At 42.3% G+C, this 16,816-nt stretch overlaps 1 protein-coding gene across 1 annotated transcript in view; it reads right to left on the bottom strand.

Annotated features, from left to right (window-relative positions):
• LOC311143636 (caveolae-associated protein 2-like) overlaps positions 1–10,011 on the bottom strand; it is a 35,644-nt gene extending 25,633 nt beyond the window's left edge. Inside the window, exon 1 of the mRNA XM_084179504.1 lies at positions 9,304–10,011. Within this exon, the coding sequence (XP_084035630.1) occupies positions 9,304–9,855 (552 nt within the window). The 5' untranslated portion in view covers positions 9,856–10,011. The remainder of the gene's footprint in view (positions 1–9,303) is intronic.
• Between the last annotated feature and the right edge of the window lie 6,805 nt (positions 10,012–16,816).

The following is a 16,816-nucleotide window of genomic DNA, read 5'->3' as shown; positions in this document are numbered from 1 at the left end:
GACAGGGAATTTTTACTAGGATTAAATATCAGGAATTGTAAAAAGAATCTAGTTTAAATCTATTTGGCTAAGGTGTATGTAAACTTCCGACTTCAACTGTATGTCTGTAAAGTAGAAACATAAAGTCTGATATGTAATGTACTATTATGATGACTATTATGATTTTATTTTACAGTAAGTTTAACAGAAATCTGATATTGACAAGATCACAGATGTACTGTATATAACAAATGCATCCCCTTTTCAGTAAACATGTATCTAAAATGAAGTTGCTGGGGTGGGCCAATACTATAATGTAATACCATAATATATGCCATTTATGTAGCAGACACTTTTATCCAGTCCACACATTTTCGTATGTGACCCCAGTGGGAATCTAACCCACAACTGTGGTGTTGCTAGTGCCATACGAACTGAGTCACGCACAGGACCACTACAATACATAAGTACAATACAATACTGTAAAATACAATATATGATGATTACAATACAGGTGAAAGATGTATGATTGCAATCCCCATGAGCGTACCACCCTCCTTCAGAGCATGGATGAGGCATGCAATGACATCAATCCAGAACTATGTGAAGCTTGGATTCCATGCCAAAAGGTTTTTCCCCAGGTGCATGAACAATGAGGACATTTACTGCGAAGTTGATGAGAACCTATGGCCAAAATGCAAACTAGTGCCTGCTAAACATTGTTTCTTTCATTACAGTACACCTATGCTATAATTATATCTGAACAATATGTTTTTTTGTGTGTCAATGATTGTGAAAGATGTCTTTAATGATCACACTCAACATGCTCAGTACTGACACAAATGACTGATGATTGGCTGAAAGAAATTGATAGTAAGAAGATTGCGGGAGCTGTTTTGTTAGACTTCAGAGCAGCTTTTGATGTCGTTGATACTAACCTATTGCTGAAAAACGTAGGTGTTATGGATTTGCATCCTCTGCTTTATTAAGGATGAGAGTTACCTATCTAATAGAACACAGAAGATTTTTGTTAATGGAAGCCTCTCTCTTGCAAATTCAGTTGAGTGTGGTGTACCACAGGGCAGCCGGCTAGGGCCATTATTGTTTTCTGTTTTACAAATGACCTTCCACTAACCTTGAATAAAGCCTGTGTGTCTATGTACGCTGACAACTCAACAGTATACACGATGGCTGCAACAGTAAAATTAATAACTGGGACACTTAACATAGAGCTCCAGTCAGTTTTACAATAGGGAACTAGCAATAGGATGGTGCTAAATACTGTGTATCAAAAATGTAAAGCATAATTTTTGGGACAAATCACTCGCTCAATGCTAAACCTTGTTTACATTTATTATTGAATAATGTGGCTACTGAGCAAGTTGAAGAGACTAAACTGCTGGGTGTAACCCTACTGTAGATAGCAAGCTTTCATGGTCAAAACATACAGACTCAAGCTCTGTCAGATTGGATGGGGAGCGTTGCTGCACAGCTATTTTCAGGACTCTCTAGAGATGTTCGATCGGGTTCAAGTCCAGGCTCTGGCTGGGCCACTCAAGGACATTCACAGACTTGTCCCGAAGCCACTCCTGCGTTGTCTTGGCTGTATGCTTAGGTTTGTTGTCCTGTTGGAAGGTGAACCTTCGCACCAGTATGAGGTCCTGAGCGCTCTGGAGCAGGTTTTCATCAAGGATCTCTCTGTACTTTGCTCCGTTCATCTTTGCCTCGATCCTGACTAGTCTCCCAGTCCCTGCTGCTGAAAAGCATCCCCACAGCATGGTGCCAGGTTTCCTCCAGACGTGACGGTTGGCATTCAGGCCAAAGATTTTAATCTTGGTTTAATCAGACCAGAGAATCTTGTTTCTTAAGGTCTGAGACTCTTTAGGTGCCTTTTGGCAAACTCCAAGTGGGCTGTAATGTGCCTTTTACTGAGGAGTGGCTTCTGTCTGGCCACTCTACCATAAAGGCCTGATTGGTGGAGTGCTGCAGACATGGTTGTCCTTCTGGAAGGTTTTCCCATCTCCACAGAGGAATTCTAGAGCTCTGTCAGAGTGACCATCAGGTTCTTGGTCACCTCCCTGACCAAGGCCCTTCTCCCCCGATTGCTCAGTTTGGCCGGGCGAAGCTCTAGGAAGAGTCTTGGTGGTTCCAAACATCTTCCATTTTAGAATGATGGAGGCCACTGTGTTCTTGGGGACCTTCAATGCTGCAGAAATGTTTTGGTACCCTTCCCCAGTTCTATGCCTCGACACAATCCTGTCTCGGAGCCCTACGGACAATTCATTCATCCTCATGGCTTGGTTTTTGCGCTGACATTGACTGTCAACTGTGGGACCTTATAGAGACAGCTGTGTGCCTTTCCAAATCATGTCCAATCAATTAAATTTACCACAGGTGGACTCCAGTCAAGTTGTAGAAATATCTCAAGGATGATCAATGGATACATGATGCACCTGAGCTCATAGCAAAGGGGCTGAATACTTATGTAAATAAGGTATTTCTGTTTTTTATTTGTCAAAAATATGCAAACATTTATGAAAATCTCTTCGCTTTGTCATTATTGGGTATTGTGTGTAGATTGCTGAGGAATTGTTTTTATTTAATCCATTTTAGAATAAGGCTGTAATGTAACAAAATGTGGAAAAAGTCAAGTTGTGTGAATACTTTCCGAATGTGTGACATTTTATATTGATATATTTCAGTCCTTGACTAATAATGTACTGTACTATGTACAGTGGGAAAAAAGTATTTAGTCAGCCACCAATTGTGCAAGGTCTCCCACTTAAAAAGATGAGAGAGGCCTGTAATTTTCATCATATGTACACGTCAACTATGACAGACAAAATGAGAAAAAGAAATCTAGAAAATCACGTTGTAGGATTTTGAATGAATTTATTTGCAAATTATGGTGGAAAATAAGTATTTGGTCAATAACAAAAGTTTCTCAATACTTTATTATATACCCTTTGTTGGCAATGACACAGGTCAAACGTTTTCTGTTAGTCTTCACAAGGTTTTCACACACTGTTGCTGGTATTTTGGCCCATTCCTCCATGCAGATCTCCTCTAGAGCAGTGATGTTTTGGGGCTGTCGCTGGGCAACACGGACTTTCAACTCCCTCCAAAGATTTTCTATGGGGTTGAGATCTGGAGACTGGCTAGGCCACTCCAGGACCTTGAAATGCTTCTTACGAAGCCACTCCTTCGTTGCCCGGGCGGTCTGTTTGGGATCATTGTCATGCTGAAAGACCCAGCCACGTTTCATCTTCAATGCCCTTGCTGATGGAAGGAGGTTTTCACTCAAAATCTCACGATACATGGCCCCATTCATTCTTTCCTTTACACGGATCAGTCGTCCTGGTCCCTTTGCAGAAAAATAGCCCCAAAGCATGATGTTTCCACCCCCATGCTTCACAGTAGGTATGGTGTTTTTTGGATGCAACTCAGCATTCTTTGTCCTCCAAACACGACGAGTTGAGTTTTTACCAAAAAGTTATATTTTGGTTTCATCTGACCATATGACATTCTCCCATTCCTCTTCTGGATCATCCAAATGCACTCTAGCAAACTTCAGACGGGCCTGGACATGTACTGGCTTAAGCAGGGGGACACGTCTGGCACTGCAGGATTTGAGTCCCTGGCGGCGTAGTGTGTTACTGATGGTAGGCTTTGTTACTTTGGTCCCAGCTCTCTGCAGGTCATTCACTAGGTCCCCCCCGTGTGGTTCTGGGATTTTTGCTCACCGTTCTTGTGATCATGTTGACCCCACGGGGTGAGATCTTGCGTGGAGCCCCAGATCGAGGGAGATTATCAGTAGTCTTGTATGTCTTCCATTTCCTAATAATAGCTCCCACAGTTGATTTCTTCAAACCAAGCTGCTTACCTATTGCAGATTCAGTCTTCCCAGCCTGGTGCAGGTCTACAATTTTGTTTCTGGTGTCCTTTGACAGCTCTTTGGTCTTGGCCATAGTGGAGTTTGGAGTGTGACTGTTTGAGGTTGTGGACAGGTGTCTTTTATACTGATAACATGTTCAAACAGGTGTCATTAATACAGGTAACGAGTGGAGGACAGAGGAGCCTCTTAAAAAAGAAGTTACAGGTCTTTGAGAGCCAGAAATCTTGCTTGTTTGTAGGTGACCAAATACTTATTTTCCACCATAATTTGCAAATAAATTCATTTAAAAAAAAGATCTTCTCAATTTGTCTGTCATAGTTGACGTGTACCTATGATGAAAATTACAGGCCTCTCTCATCTTTTTAAGTGGGAGAACTTACACAATTGGTGGCTGACTAAATACTTTTTCCCCCCACTGTATTATATCTTGTTTCATGTGGACCCCAGGAAGAGTAGCTGATGCATTTGCTGTGGCTAATTGGGATCCTAATAAATACCAATACCAAATCTCACATGGGATAGAAATTATGGACATTTGATGTTCAGTCAATTTGAATGGGGTAGTGCAAGTGTATTGCCTACTGTGAAAACAGTGTAATGTACTTTAATTTACAGTACTGTAGCATATCACATTCAAAAGGCAATTTTGAAACATGTATCTTACATTTTTTGCTATTGAATTAACTGGTTGTTTAAATAACTACATTGAAAATATATCATTATGTTGTGTTTTGGTGATTAAATCAATGTTCTCATTATATTTCACACAAAACGTATATATTTTGAATATATGGCTGTGTGGTGAAGATTGTCTTTAAACAAAATGAATGCACAATAAAAACATTTTGAATATGAGACATGCTGTGTTACAAGTGTCACCAGTTTGGAGTTTTGTACTAAGAGTTTTGAAAATGTCTTTCTAGTCAGGCTTTTCTTGAGTTCAAATGATGGGCATTGTTCGAATACTTTAGAAATGCATCCTTCCATTCTACCTTCCTTCAACTAATCACAGATCTGGATTGGTTGGATTGGTAATGGGTGGTAAAGTAATGGGGTGTTAACCTTGCTTTTACGGATGCCATTTCTTAATTTGATCATCCTGTTGAGCAGGAATTGTCCTGCACAGCAAGAAATGCACACTTGTAGTTTAGTTATGGTTTAAAAGGGCTTCTAAAGTTTGTAATTTCCGCTTTAAAATGTCAGACTTGATTTGCCCTAACGAAAAATGTATCAATTATAGTCCACATAACAATTCACATTTCCAGTTGCTGCAAGATTATTTTCCTGCTGTGTGAAACTGGCTCAAATTAACACATGGGATCGGTACCTATCCAATCACTTATTTCAAGGAAACAATGAGGGAAGGTATATTTCTAAGTATTTGGAACATTGTCTTTAAGAATGATGAGTTGAATCAGGGGTTAAAAATTGAAAGAAAAAAAAAACTGTGTGAGGCAGCTAAAGCAGGACTGGCCCTGCCTTATCCAGCATAAGGAACTTGGATAAATAAACCCTGTTGCCAATGCTCACTCACTGCCACCAATGGTGACAAGCCTAGAGACCTTTGGTCATGAGTTCCGTGACAATGGCAGTAAAGTCTGTTAGCTAAGTAAATAAAACTGAAATAATTAATTACTTAAAGCTGACTACTGAACTCTTCAATTTAATTAGCTGCATGGTCAGATTTTTTTAATATGATGCCAAAGTGTTTCATTCTTACTGATAGTATGCAACGGTTCAAGCACAGAATGTTAGTTTAAAATACTGATGACAATTAAAATGGGAAAGAAAAAAGATCACACAACTTCAGCCATGCATTCTCCAGCACGAATACACTGTAATCCACATTTGCTTGAGTCAAATGTGTTATAGAACGTCTGTGTTTTGTTTTAGTGATGCAGCATGTTTTGTTTGGTTGTGAAGTGTGTTTTCATTTGATGCATTTGGATTTAAATATGTTTTGATAGTGTGTGATAGTCACTGTTGTTGTCACTCCATGCCTCTCAATGATTAAATGTCCCATAAACACTAGGAAGCTATCAGAGGACTTCCCTTCCCATACCACCCCGCCAATCACACTACTCATCTTGAATGTTGCACACATGCATGCACACACACGGACGCATGCACACACAAACAGATGCCTGCACACATGCACGTACGCATGCACAAACAGACACACACAAATGTGAACTGCCCAGCAAATTGTGTTGCGTACCACGATTGTATTAGTGTCCCTGTTTCCCATTTGAATATAAATGAACGTTTACCCTCTCGACAATCCAAGACCTTTCACCTCCCTGGAATCAACAACTTACTTTGTCACAAACAGAAACTAGCACATGGCATTGTAATATTCCTCTTCCGTGGCTGGGAAGGGGAGAATATGGAGACAGGAACAGCACTGGAGCACAAACACAAACAAACAACGGGCCAAATTACAGTAATTAAGGACTACAGTTTCCCCCGGCCTCGTTAGGGCTCGTTAGGGAGAGAAAAGCAGCCGAGCGGCAGGGACCTGTCATCCTATCCGTGGTAGCGCTGGTCAGTGCTCCTTTGGCCCAAAGTGGTGGATATTTACTGAGCGCCCTTTGGAGTGGCATGGCGACATTTCCACCTCGGGTGGCACGTACAGAGCAATGTGTGTTCTCAATCAATACGTGGAGGAATCCGTCAATCAGTGGAGAGACATTTTCTAGGCCAGGAGCAAATAAGAGACAAAGAGAGCTCGGGCGTGGAGTTAGAATTGAAATGCCTTATCGGTGAGTTGCGTTGTTTATGACTCATAAAGAATTCTTCGTAGAGGTGTGTGACAGAATGGCTGAGAAAGGAGGAATAGCGGCATGTTCAAATGATAATGACAGGTGGTTTGTGGCGAGGCTGCTCACATGCTTAGGGTGACTTGGTTCAGGAACAGCCAGGGGGAGAGAAAAATAGAGAGATTGAAAAGAGAGAGGATAACGGTAGAAAAACACAGAAAGACACAGCAAGAGAAAGATAGAGAGAACGTAGAGGAAGGGAAAAAATGTACACTTGGTTCCCTTTTCCAATGTTCCCAGGGCCATGCAGAATGTCAATGAGACTGCTGTCACGTTGACCACACTCTCAACATCTCCATAACCACCAACGGCCACTACACAGTGCCTCACACACTTTCACCCACACATACACATACCTGCAGGAACGGATGCACACAGGCACGAACACATGCAAGCACAAACACATTCCCTCACTTTATTTTTAAGGTTCGGTAAAAATGACTTGGTCCCCCACCTGCTACCATAAAGCGCACTGTTAGCGCAAACTTGCATGATAACCTGCCACTTTAGGAAATGGTCAATTTTTACTTGTACTCTATGCTGCTGGTCATATAGCCTAGATCAGGGCCTATAGACATAACCTAATTTTACATCTGTCAATAATCCCCAAGACCCCATCATCAATATTTTACAACATTTTAGACCATAACAATAGAAGGACTACATAAAAAAAAAACATTGTAGGTAGGCAACAACTATAGGGATTACCTGTGGATAATCAACTATAAATGCACAACCATTAGACTAGAGTCATGCAGTTTGAGCCAATGTGCAGTATTTGCACCTGTTGCTATTGAACAACAGCGGTAGTACCTGGGAAACCAGATAAGATCATTGCTTAGGAGCTCTTAGGACTTAGCCTGTGTCAATATGACTCACCCTTTTCCTAACTGAACACATATCGAGCCCTGTCCAATCATAGAGAATATACTGGCCACACAATGATTCAGTATATTTGGTAGAATGGAGCTAGGACTGAGCAAAGAGTCATGTTGGGAAACACTATGCAAATACTATTAAAATCACACCTTTTATGTGTTGGCTCAATTGGTGAGAGCGTGACACTAATAATGCTAAGGTTGTGGGTTTATTCATGCAGGGATCACAGTCACATATTAAACATGTATGCACTAACTGTACTGTAAGATGAAAGTGTCTGCCAAGTGATATATTATACTATTATACATTTATTGTTACGTTATATATACAGTCACCTCCAAAATTATTGGCACCCTTGATAAAGATGAGCTAAAAAGATTGTATAAAATAAATACTGAGCTATATTGCTCAGAAAATTGGGGAAATTATATTCTATTTTACTAACACAATTACTCATAGAAATATATTTTCTTTAAAAAGTAATATTGTTTAACCCACCACTGGTGTTTGTGGCCAAAGTGGAGGACAAGCAAGATAAAGACACTCACTGTAAATGCATACATCTAATTTAACCAGATTTGAGATCATTATGCGTAATGGTTATCTGGTCTTGTAAACAGATCTAGTTTAAGTCAGAGTGGTGATCTACACATTCTTTTATTATCTTCTTTGTGCCATTCCCAGACACACCCATACACACACACCCTCTCTTTCTCTCTCTCTCTCTCTCTCTCTCTCTCTCTCTCTCTCTCTCTCTCTCTCTCTCTCTCTCTCTCTCTCTCTCTCTCTCTCTCTCTCTCTCTCTCTCTCTCTCTCTCTCTCTTACATATCCTATGGAGTTCTTCAAAACACCACTCCCTTTATACTGTAGTTAGTTCCCACCATGAACAAGAGAACCTGAGGGGGGCTGAAACTGTGTACATATTTAAAAAATATCTTAAAACACACCTTTTTAGCTTTGCTTTTCCTTATGGTGCTTTTTAGTCGTTCAGTTTTTATTGTTATTCTGTAGGTTTTTTATCCTGTTATGTTTGTTGTGTAGTAAATATTGAAGTTTTTATTTTCATCGTTTTTTATTCCTTTTTTCCTGTGAAGCACATTGCGATGCAGTCCATGTCTGAAATGTGCTGTATAAATAAAGCTTGATTTGATTTGATGATCCTGCTTCTCCCTCTCACACACTTTCACACTTCTCCCTCTCACACACTTTTTAACTGCCAAGCCCCACTGCATCTACACAGAACACAAACATACAGTGTAGGCTGCACTCTTACACACCCTTGCATTAACTCCCAACGTGCACACTCTGTTTCACGCATGCACACACGCACACACGGACACACACACGGACACACACACACACACACACACACACACACACACACACATACACACACACACACACACACTAACAAACAACTATACTTTCAACATTCTCACAAACATTTTTAACATTCTGTTCTCCCGCTCACACACTTGACACATATGCACACAAACAAACAAACACTTTTAACACGTTTAACATTCTTCCCTCTTCTTCTTTCACAACCGCAACACAGATTATTATTATTTAAAAAATACCTCAATATTCTCTCACCCTCACACCCTCATACACTCACAACCCCCTTCCCCATGATGATATACTAACACATTCCTCGCATCTGCTTTTCCCTTATTCCCCTTATACAAAAGCTCATCCATCCATCCCTCCATCCGCCCCTCCATCCATACCTGGAAGATTAGCACTTTGAAGTGGTTCCTCTTTAGCAGGTGTCCATGGTTGGCCTCCAGCCGCTTCACCTGCGACGCCTGCTTGTCCAGCCGCTCCCGCACATCCTTCATGTGGGTGTTGACCTTGCGTGAGCGCTCTAGCAGCTTGTTCACGCTGTTGGATGTGCTGGTGTGGTTCTTGGAAAGGCGGGTCACGTCGCCCTGGACCCCCCGCACGGCGCCCTCCAGGTCGGCCTGACGCGACTCCATGCGTCGCTGATTCTCCTGCACTGCCTCCAGCATGTTGACCAGCTTGTCGAGTAGAGCCACCACTGTGATGGCGCTCACCTGGTCCCTGGCAGTGGGACTGGTGGGACTTCCAGGTCCGAGGCTCCCAGGGGTTTTCAAGCCCAGCCTGGAGAGGGTGTTGGTGGGGGAGGAGGGAGCTGAGCTGGGGCTGAAGCTGGACACCAGGAGGTCCATGTTGTCTTGCTGTGCCTGATACTGCTGGGGGTTGACCAAGATGCTGCTGCTGTTGCTGCTGCGCTCGGCGTGCGATGAGTCTTCTCCCATGGCCACAGGGTGGAGGGGGTTAAATCTGTTGAAGCTGGGTTTAAGTAAGAAAGAGGGCTGGAAGTGTAGGGATAATGTGGCCTGTCTTGTTCTGAGGTGTGAAGAGTCTCTGTCAGTGAGTTGAGGTTGTTATTGTTGTTGCTCCAGAGGAGGAATGAGAAGGGAAGAGGTATTCTCTCCTCTTGGTTGTTTTGGTGTCCCCTCCCCTTTTTTTTACCCTGTGTAGTAGAGCAAGAGTTGTACACACCCACTTTTCTCCTCCCCTTTTAAAAACCTCCCCCAAAGCCAGAGGGGAAGGGCATGGTTGTCCTGGTAACAGGTCTAGCCCTAAATTGCTAGAGAAAAGTACGCCAGAGGTTGCCAATGTGAGTGTTCATGTGACTGCTCTCAATGCACTGTCTGGCTGTCTGTCTGCATGAATGAATCTGAAAAGTCTGTTTGAGTGGCAATTTGAGCATTTCTGATGTTGTGTATGCCAGTGTGCATGTCTCTCTCCCAGGTTCAGGTTTGTTTGTAGTTTGTTTTCTGTTTGTTTGTAGTGTTCAGAGTTGATTAAGCAATAAGGCCTGAGGGGGTGTGGTATATGACCAATATACCATAGCTAACGGCTGTTCTTAGGCAAAACACAATGCGGAGTGCCTGGATACAGCCCTTAGCCGTGGTATATTGGCCATATACTACAAACCCCCGAGGTTCCTTAATGCTATTATAAACTGGTTATCAACGTAATTAGAAGAGTAAAAATAAATGTTTTGTCATACCCGTGGTATACCTGATATACCACGGCTTTCAGCCAATCAGCATTCAGGGCTCGAACCACCCAGTTTATAATAAGAGATATACAACGCAGTGCAAAAAGGTACAGGTTGATAAAAGAATGAGTAAGACATTATATAAGAATGAGTAAGACAGAGTAAGACTGTGGTGTGGCTTTGGTGCGCTCCATTCCAAAACAATTCAACATTTTCACTGGTGCAAATCAAGCATGATAAATCTCGCCGCCCTTTATGTTTGCATGTCCCGATATGTGCTTTTCCAAACATGTACAGACAAGTATGTGTGATTTGGTGTGTGTCCCTCTCCTCTGTTTTTGTCTCCTCTGCTCAGTAGCTTTGGTACTGGGGCACTGTGACACATGGAAATGTGGAAATACGTGTTTGAATAATGAGCTCATCTGTGCCTCTGGCACGATGCCAGGACCTGTATACCACACACACACTTGAATGTGAACACACATGCATGCACGCACGCAGGCAGGCACCACGCACGGAGGCAGGCACCACGCACGGAGGCAAGCAGACGCACGCACGCAGGCAGGCACCACACACGCAGGCAAGCACACACAAACAAGTTCACAAAACACAGTCATTGTATTGTATGTCCAAACAAGAATAATGTGCTTGCTTAAATAGAGGCGTTGCACAAAATGTGTGTGTGTGTCTCTGTGTTTGTTCACGAATGCATGTGTTTGGCTGTGTAAGTATATGTTCTCTTGTAAAAGTGAGAGACAAGGGAGTGGGGGGATTTTTGTGTTTATTTATGGGGTTGTGGATATCCACATCGAGCAAAGCATTTATAGAATATAATGACAAGAGCTCACTTATCACTGTTCGCTATGGAAGGCGTTCAGGATTGACAACTGGACCTGGTAGTTATTCGATTCTGTTAGGGTTAACGATCAAATTCCAACTTCAACCCTTTTGCCTTCGCTGACTCAAACATCTTAAACATTTTGTGTTTGTTTGTGTGTGTAGGTGTGTATGCTTTTGTGGGTTTATGCGTGCCTGTGTGTGTACATTGCATTCTGAAAGTATTCAGACCCCTTGACTTTTCCTACATTTTGTTACGTTACTGCCTTATTCTAAAATGGGAGAAAAAAAGCATTCCCCATCCACACCTGTATTTGGGGAGTTTTTCCCATTCTTCTCTGTAGATCTTCTCAAGCTCTGTCAGGTTCGATGGGGTGTGTCACTGCACAGCTATTTTCAGGTCTCTCCAGAGATGTTCGATTGGGTTCAAGTTCGGGCTCTGGCTGGTCCACTCAAGGACATTCAGAGTCTTGTCCCGAAGCCACTCCTGCATTGTCTTGGCTGTGTTCTTAGGGTCGTCGTCCAGTTGGAAGGTGAACCTTCACCCCAGTCTGAGATCCTGAGCACTCTGGAGCAGGTTTTCATCAAGGATCTCTCTGTACTTTGCTCCGTTCATCTTTCCCTCTATCCTGACTAGTTTCCCAGTCCCTGCCGCTGAAAGACATTCCCACAGCATGATGCTGCCACCACCATGCTTCACATAGGGATGGTGCCAGGTTTCCTCCAGACATGAGGCTTGGCATTCAGGCCAAAGAGTTCAACCTTGGTTTCATCAGACCAGAGAATCTTGTTTCTCATGGTCTGAGAGTCCTTTAGGTGCCTTTTGCCAAACTCCAAGCGGGCTGTCATGCGCCTTTTACTCAGTGGCTTCTGTCTGGCCACTCTACCGTAAAGGCCTGATTGGTGGAGTGCAGCAGAGATGGCGGTCCTTCTGGAAGATTCTCCCATCTTCACAGAGGAACTCTGCAGCCATGTCAGAGTGACCATCGGGTTCTTGGTCACCTCCCTGACCAAGGCCCTTCTCCCCTGACCTTCTCCACCGATTGCTCAGTATGGCCGGGCGGCCAGCTCTAGGAAGAGTCTTGGTGGTTCCAAACTTCTTCCATTTAAGAATGATGGAGGCCACTGTGTTCTTGGGGACCTTCAATGTTGAAGACATTTTTTGGTACCCTTCCCCAGATCTGTAACTCGACACAATCCTGTCTCGGAGCTCTATGGACAATTCTTTCAACCTCATGGCTTGGTTTTTGTTCTGACATGCACTGTCAACTGTGGGACCTTATATAGACAGGTGTGTGTCTATCCAAATCATGTCCAATCAATTGAATTTACCACAGGTGGACTCCAGTCAAGTTGTAGAATTATCTCAAGGATGATCAATGGAAACATGATGCACCTGAGCTCAATTTCGAGTCTCACAGCAAAGGGTCTGAATACTTACGTAAATAAGGTATTTCTGTTTCTTATTTTTTATAAATTTGCAAAAATATCTAAAAACCTGTTTTCGCTTTGTCATTATTGGGTATAGTGTGTAGATTGATGAGGAAAAACATGTTTTAATCAATTTTAGAACAAGGCTGTAATGTAACAAAATGTGGAAAAAGTCAAGGGGTCTGAATACATTTCTGAATGCACTGTATGTGTGTGTGTGTGTGTATTCCTTCACACCTCCTTAACTTGAAAGCTTGACCTCCCTGCATTCTTATATTTGTCCCCTGAACCCTCACCTTTCCCTACTTTGGAAGAATGATGCTCCTATCCTGTCATTCATCCCATGTGTGTGTTTCCTCCTACACTCTTTCAGATGTCCCATTCCGTCCCTCTCTTTCCACGTCTCTCCCCCCTCCTTTTATCGTCTACCTTTGCCTGTTCCTCAATGTCTCTGTGCTTTCCTACAGATTTCCTACATATTTCCCTTGTTGTGGTAAAGACTCTGTCCTTTCATTTCTCCTCGTCCATGTTAAGGTAGGATTTCCTATGTTGGTTCCGTCTCCCCTCTCTCGCTTGAACATGTGTGCACTTGTGTGCACACGTGAAAGAAAGCACGAACGCACTCACACAAATTTTACATTGTGAATAAAATCTTGAGATGGGCATCTTGAGATGGGAATTAACAAAGGAATTAACAAAGATATGGTGATAATAGCTACAAAAAGATCCAAGCAATGAGAAAAGTTTGAAAGGTTTTTTCCAAGTCTTGCCTTCTGGAAAGGTGTCAACCATTTATCGTTATGTTGAAAATCTCATACTCATGATCCTTGGACTAGGAGCCAAGTAGCACATTCAACAACAGTGTCTTAACATCTTTAAGATCTAAACAAACATGTTAAAACAGGCTGGATGTATTAGGCAAACGTGGTTTTGACTAACGTCTTCCTGGGAACTTTAACTGAATGGCGGGGTCTTCTTCCCTGTAACGGCTGGCTATTGGCCAGCTGCCTTCACCCATGGGCCACTTGGCAAGTTTGGTTGATCAGCAGGTTTTCATTTTGAATAGCATGGAAACCCCAGGCATACATGTCTTTGTCGAAACTGCAGTAAAACATTTTTTATTCATATGAATGCTAAGAGTGGAGCAAATAAAAAAGAACTTAAAACAATATGTTAATCTAGAAGGAATCAGTCTTGATAATAGGGTTGCTGAGAAGGTACAACCATTGTTGTGCCTTTAACTATTGACTATTGGAATAACAGAAGACATGGGCTAGAGTTGCACTCCTTTGTCTTCTATTGAAATGTTATGTACTGTACAGTATCTACTATCCTGCCTTGATAACAAACTCATCTCCTCCACCCACAACTATAACTACACTGCAAAAATAGAAAGTCTCAAAACACCATGAAAAGCAGTGCACCTAATCTGAGATCTGGTGTTTCAAGGGTCTTTGAATGTAAACCCAATGTAAGTGTTTCAATGCACAGAATGTGTTTTAAAACATACATTAAATACTCTGAAACACCCAAAGTGGTTCTTCAACCTTCGTTTTTGTGTTTTTAAGAGTGTTGTGAAAACACTTTTTGAGGTTTTCACAGCATGTAAAAAGCAGCATCAAAACACAAAAAATGTGTTTCTCACACAATCAATGGTTTAGAAATGCTAATGGTTTATAGCCAAAATATTGAAAATAAGGGCCTACAGAAAATATATTTTGGTGGAATTCCACCTTTATTTTTTTCAATGCTTTATTTAGACAGCTTAGAAACAGGAGGAGCAGTAAAAATAAAAATGAGTAGTTATTTATGATGCAAGGTGATTTGTAGATCAGTCAGGCTCGGCTCACCTTTAAAGTCAGCTGCAACGTCAAATGCATCCTGTGAGAGGTCAGTGTGACGTCAATCAATCAATCACATTTATTTATTAAGCCCTTTTTTCATCATCACAAAGTCCTCTTCTCACCTTTTCCCTTCGTCGCTTGTGAACGTCAATGCACAACACATCAGCTGTATGTGTCCAGGCGAAAAAAAAAGTTAAAAGCCAAACCATATCATAACTGCTACACACAGCCGACATCGTTGTTACCATATTAGCTAAAGTAACTTCATAGTCAACATAGCTAATAGAACTAACGCGTTAGTAAACCTGCTACAATCATGCAGTAACGTTATAGTGTACAGTCAGTAAGCCGTTTAGGACTTACACCGGCGGGCCCCGATGGAAATAAATTAGTTAAACCAAAAGATTACCTTGACTTGGAAGAGTTCCAGTGTTGTGTTGGATAGTCATAGCCAGCTAGCTAACAGGGTGTTTGAGTAGGCTAAACTAGCTAGCTGCATTTGCTAGCTAAGTAAGTGAAGCTGAAAGTGAAAAGAAAATGACGAAATCTCTCTCTCCCTCTCTCTCTCTGCATCTCTCTCTTACTTCTCCTTCATTTTGGAAGAACAGAATTTGTTCAAAACTGTTCAACTATTGTCTTTCTCTCTCTTTGAGTCAACTAATTTATAAACAAAATCTAAACAGAAATACCTTAATTACATAAGTATTCAGACCCTTTGTGATGAGACTCAAAATTGAGCTCAGGTGCATCTTGTTTCCATTGATTGTCTTTGAGAAGTTTCTACAACTTGATTGGAGTCCACCTTTGGTAAAATCTATCGATTGGACATGATTTGAAAAGGCACACACCTGTCTATATAAGGTCCCACAGTTGACAGTGCATGTCAGAGCAAAAACCAAGCCATAAGGTTGAAGAAACTGTCTGTAGAGCTCCGAGACAAGATTGTGTCGAGGCACAGATCTGGGGAAGGGTACCAAAAATGTCTACAGCATTGAAGGTCCCCTAGAACACAGTGGCCTCCACCATTCTTAAATGGAAAAAGTTTTGAACCACCAAGACTCTTTCTAGAGCTGGCTGCCCGGCCAAACTGAGCAATCGGAGGAAAAGGGCCTTGGTCAGGGAGGTGACCAAGAACCCGATGGTCACTCTGACAGAGCTCTAGAGTTCCTCTGTGGAGATGGGAGAACCTTTCATATCCACCAATCAGGCCTTTATGGTAGAGTGGCCAGACTGATGCCACTCCTCAATAAAAAGCACATGACAGCCAAAAGGCACCTAAAGGACTCTCAGAGCATGAGAAACAAGATTCTCTAGTCTGATGAAACCAAGACTGAACTCTTTGGCCTGAATGCCAAGCGTCACGTATGGAGGAAACCTGGCACCATCACTAAGGTGAAGCATGGTGGTGGCAGCATCATGCTGTGGGGATGTTTTTCAGTGACAGGGACTGAGAGACCAGTCAGGATCGAGGGAAAGATGAACGGAGCAAGGTACATAGAGATCCTTGATGAAAACCTGCTCCGGAACGCTCAGGACCTCAGATTGGGGCAAAGGTTCACCTTCCAACAGGAAAACGACCATAAGCACACAGCCAAGACAACACAGCAGTGGCTTCAGGACAAGTCTCTGAATGTCCTTGAGTGGCGCAGCCAGAGCCCGGACTTGAACCGATCGAACATCTCTGGAGAGAGCTGAAAATAGCTGTGCAACAACGGTCCCCATCCAACCTGACAGAGCTTGAGAGGATCTGCAGAGAAGAATGGGAGAAACTCTCCAAATACAGGTGTGCCAAGCTTGTAGCGTCATACCCAAGCAGACTCGATGCTGTAATCTCTGCCAAAGGTGCTTCAACAAAGTACTGAGTAAAGGGTCTGAATACTTATGTAAATGTAATATTTGTAAAAAAAAAATACAAAGTAGCAAAAAATTCTAAAAACCTGTTTTTGCTTTGTCATTATGGGGTATTGTGGGGTATACAATCAGATAACAATGCATTAATAGTCTACACCTGTCTAGAAATGTGGCCACAATCAGAATGTGGACAAGATCAGGACAAAGGACGCATGTTAGCAACAGTTAGGCCTATAAATTGGACTT

The sequence above is a fragment of the Coregonus lavaretus genome (assembly GCF_964263955.1).
Source record: "Coregonus lavaretus genome assembly, chromosome: 16".
Classification (NCBI taxonomy): domain Eukaryota; kingdom Metazoa; phylum Chordata; class Actinopteri; order Salmoniformes; family Salmonidae; genus Coregonus; species Coregonus lavaretus.
Note: the sequence above shows the minus strand (reverse complement) of the source record. Positions and strands in the feature narration are given on the sequence as shown.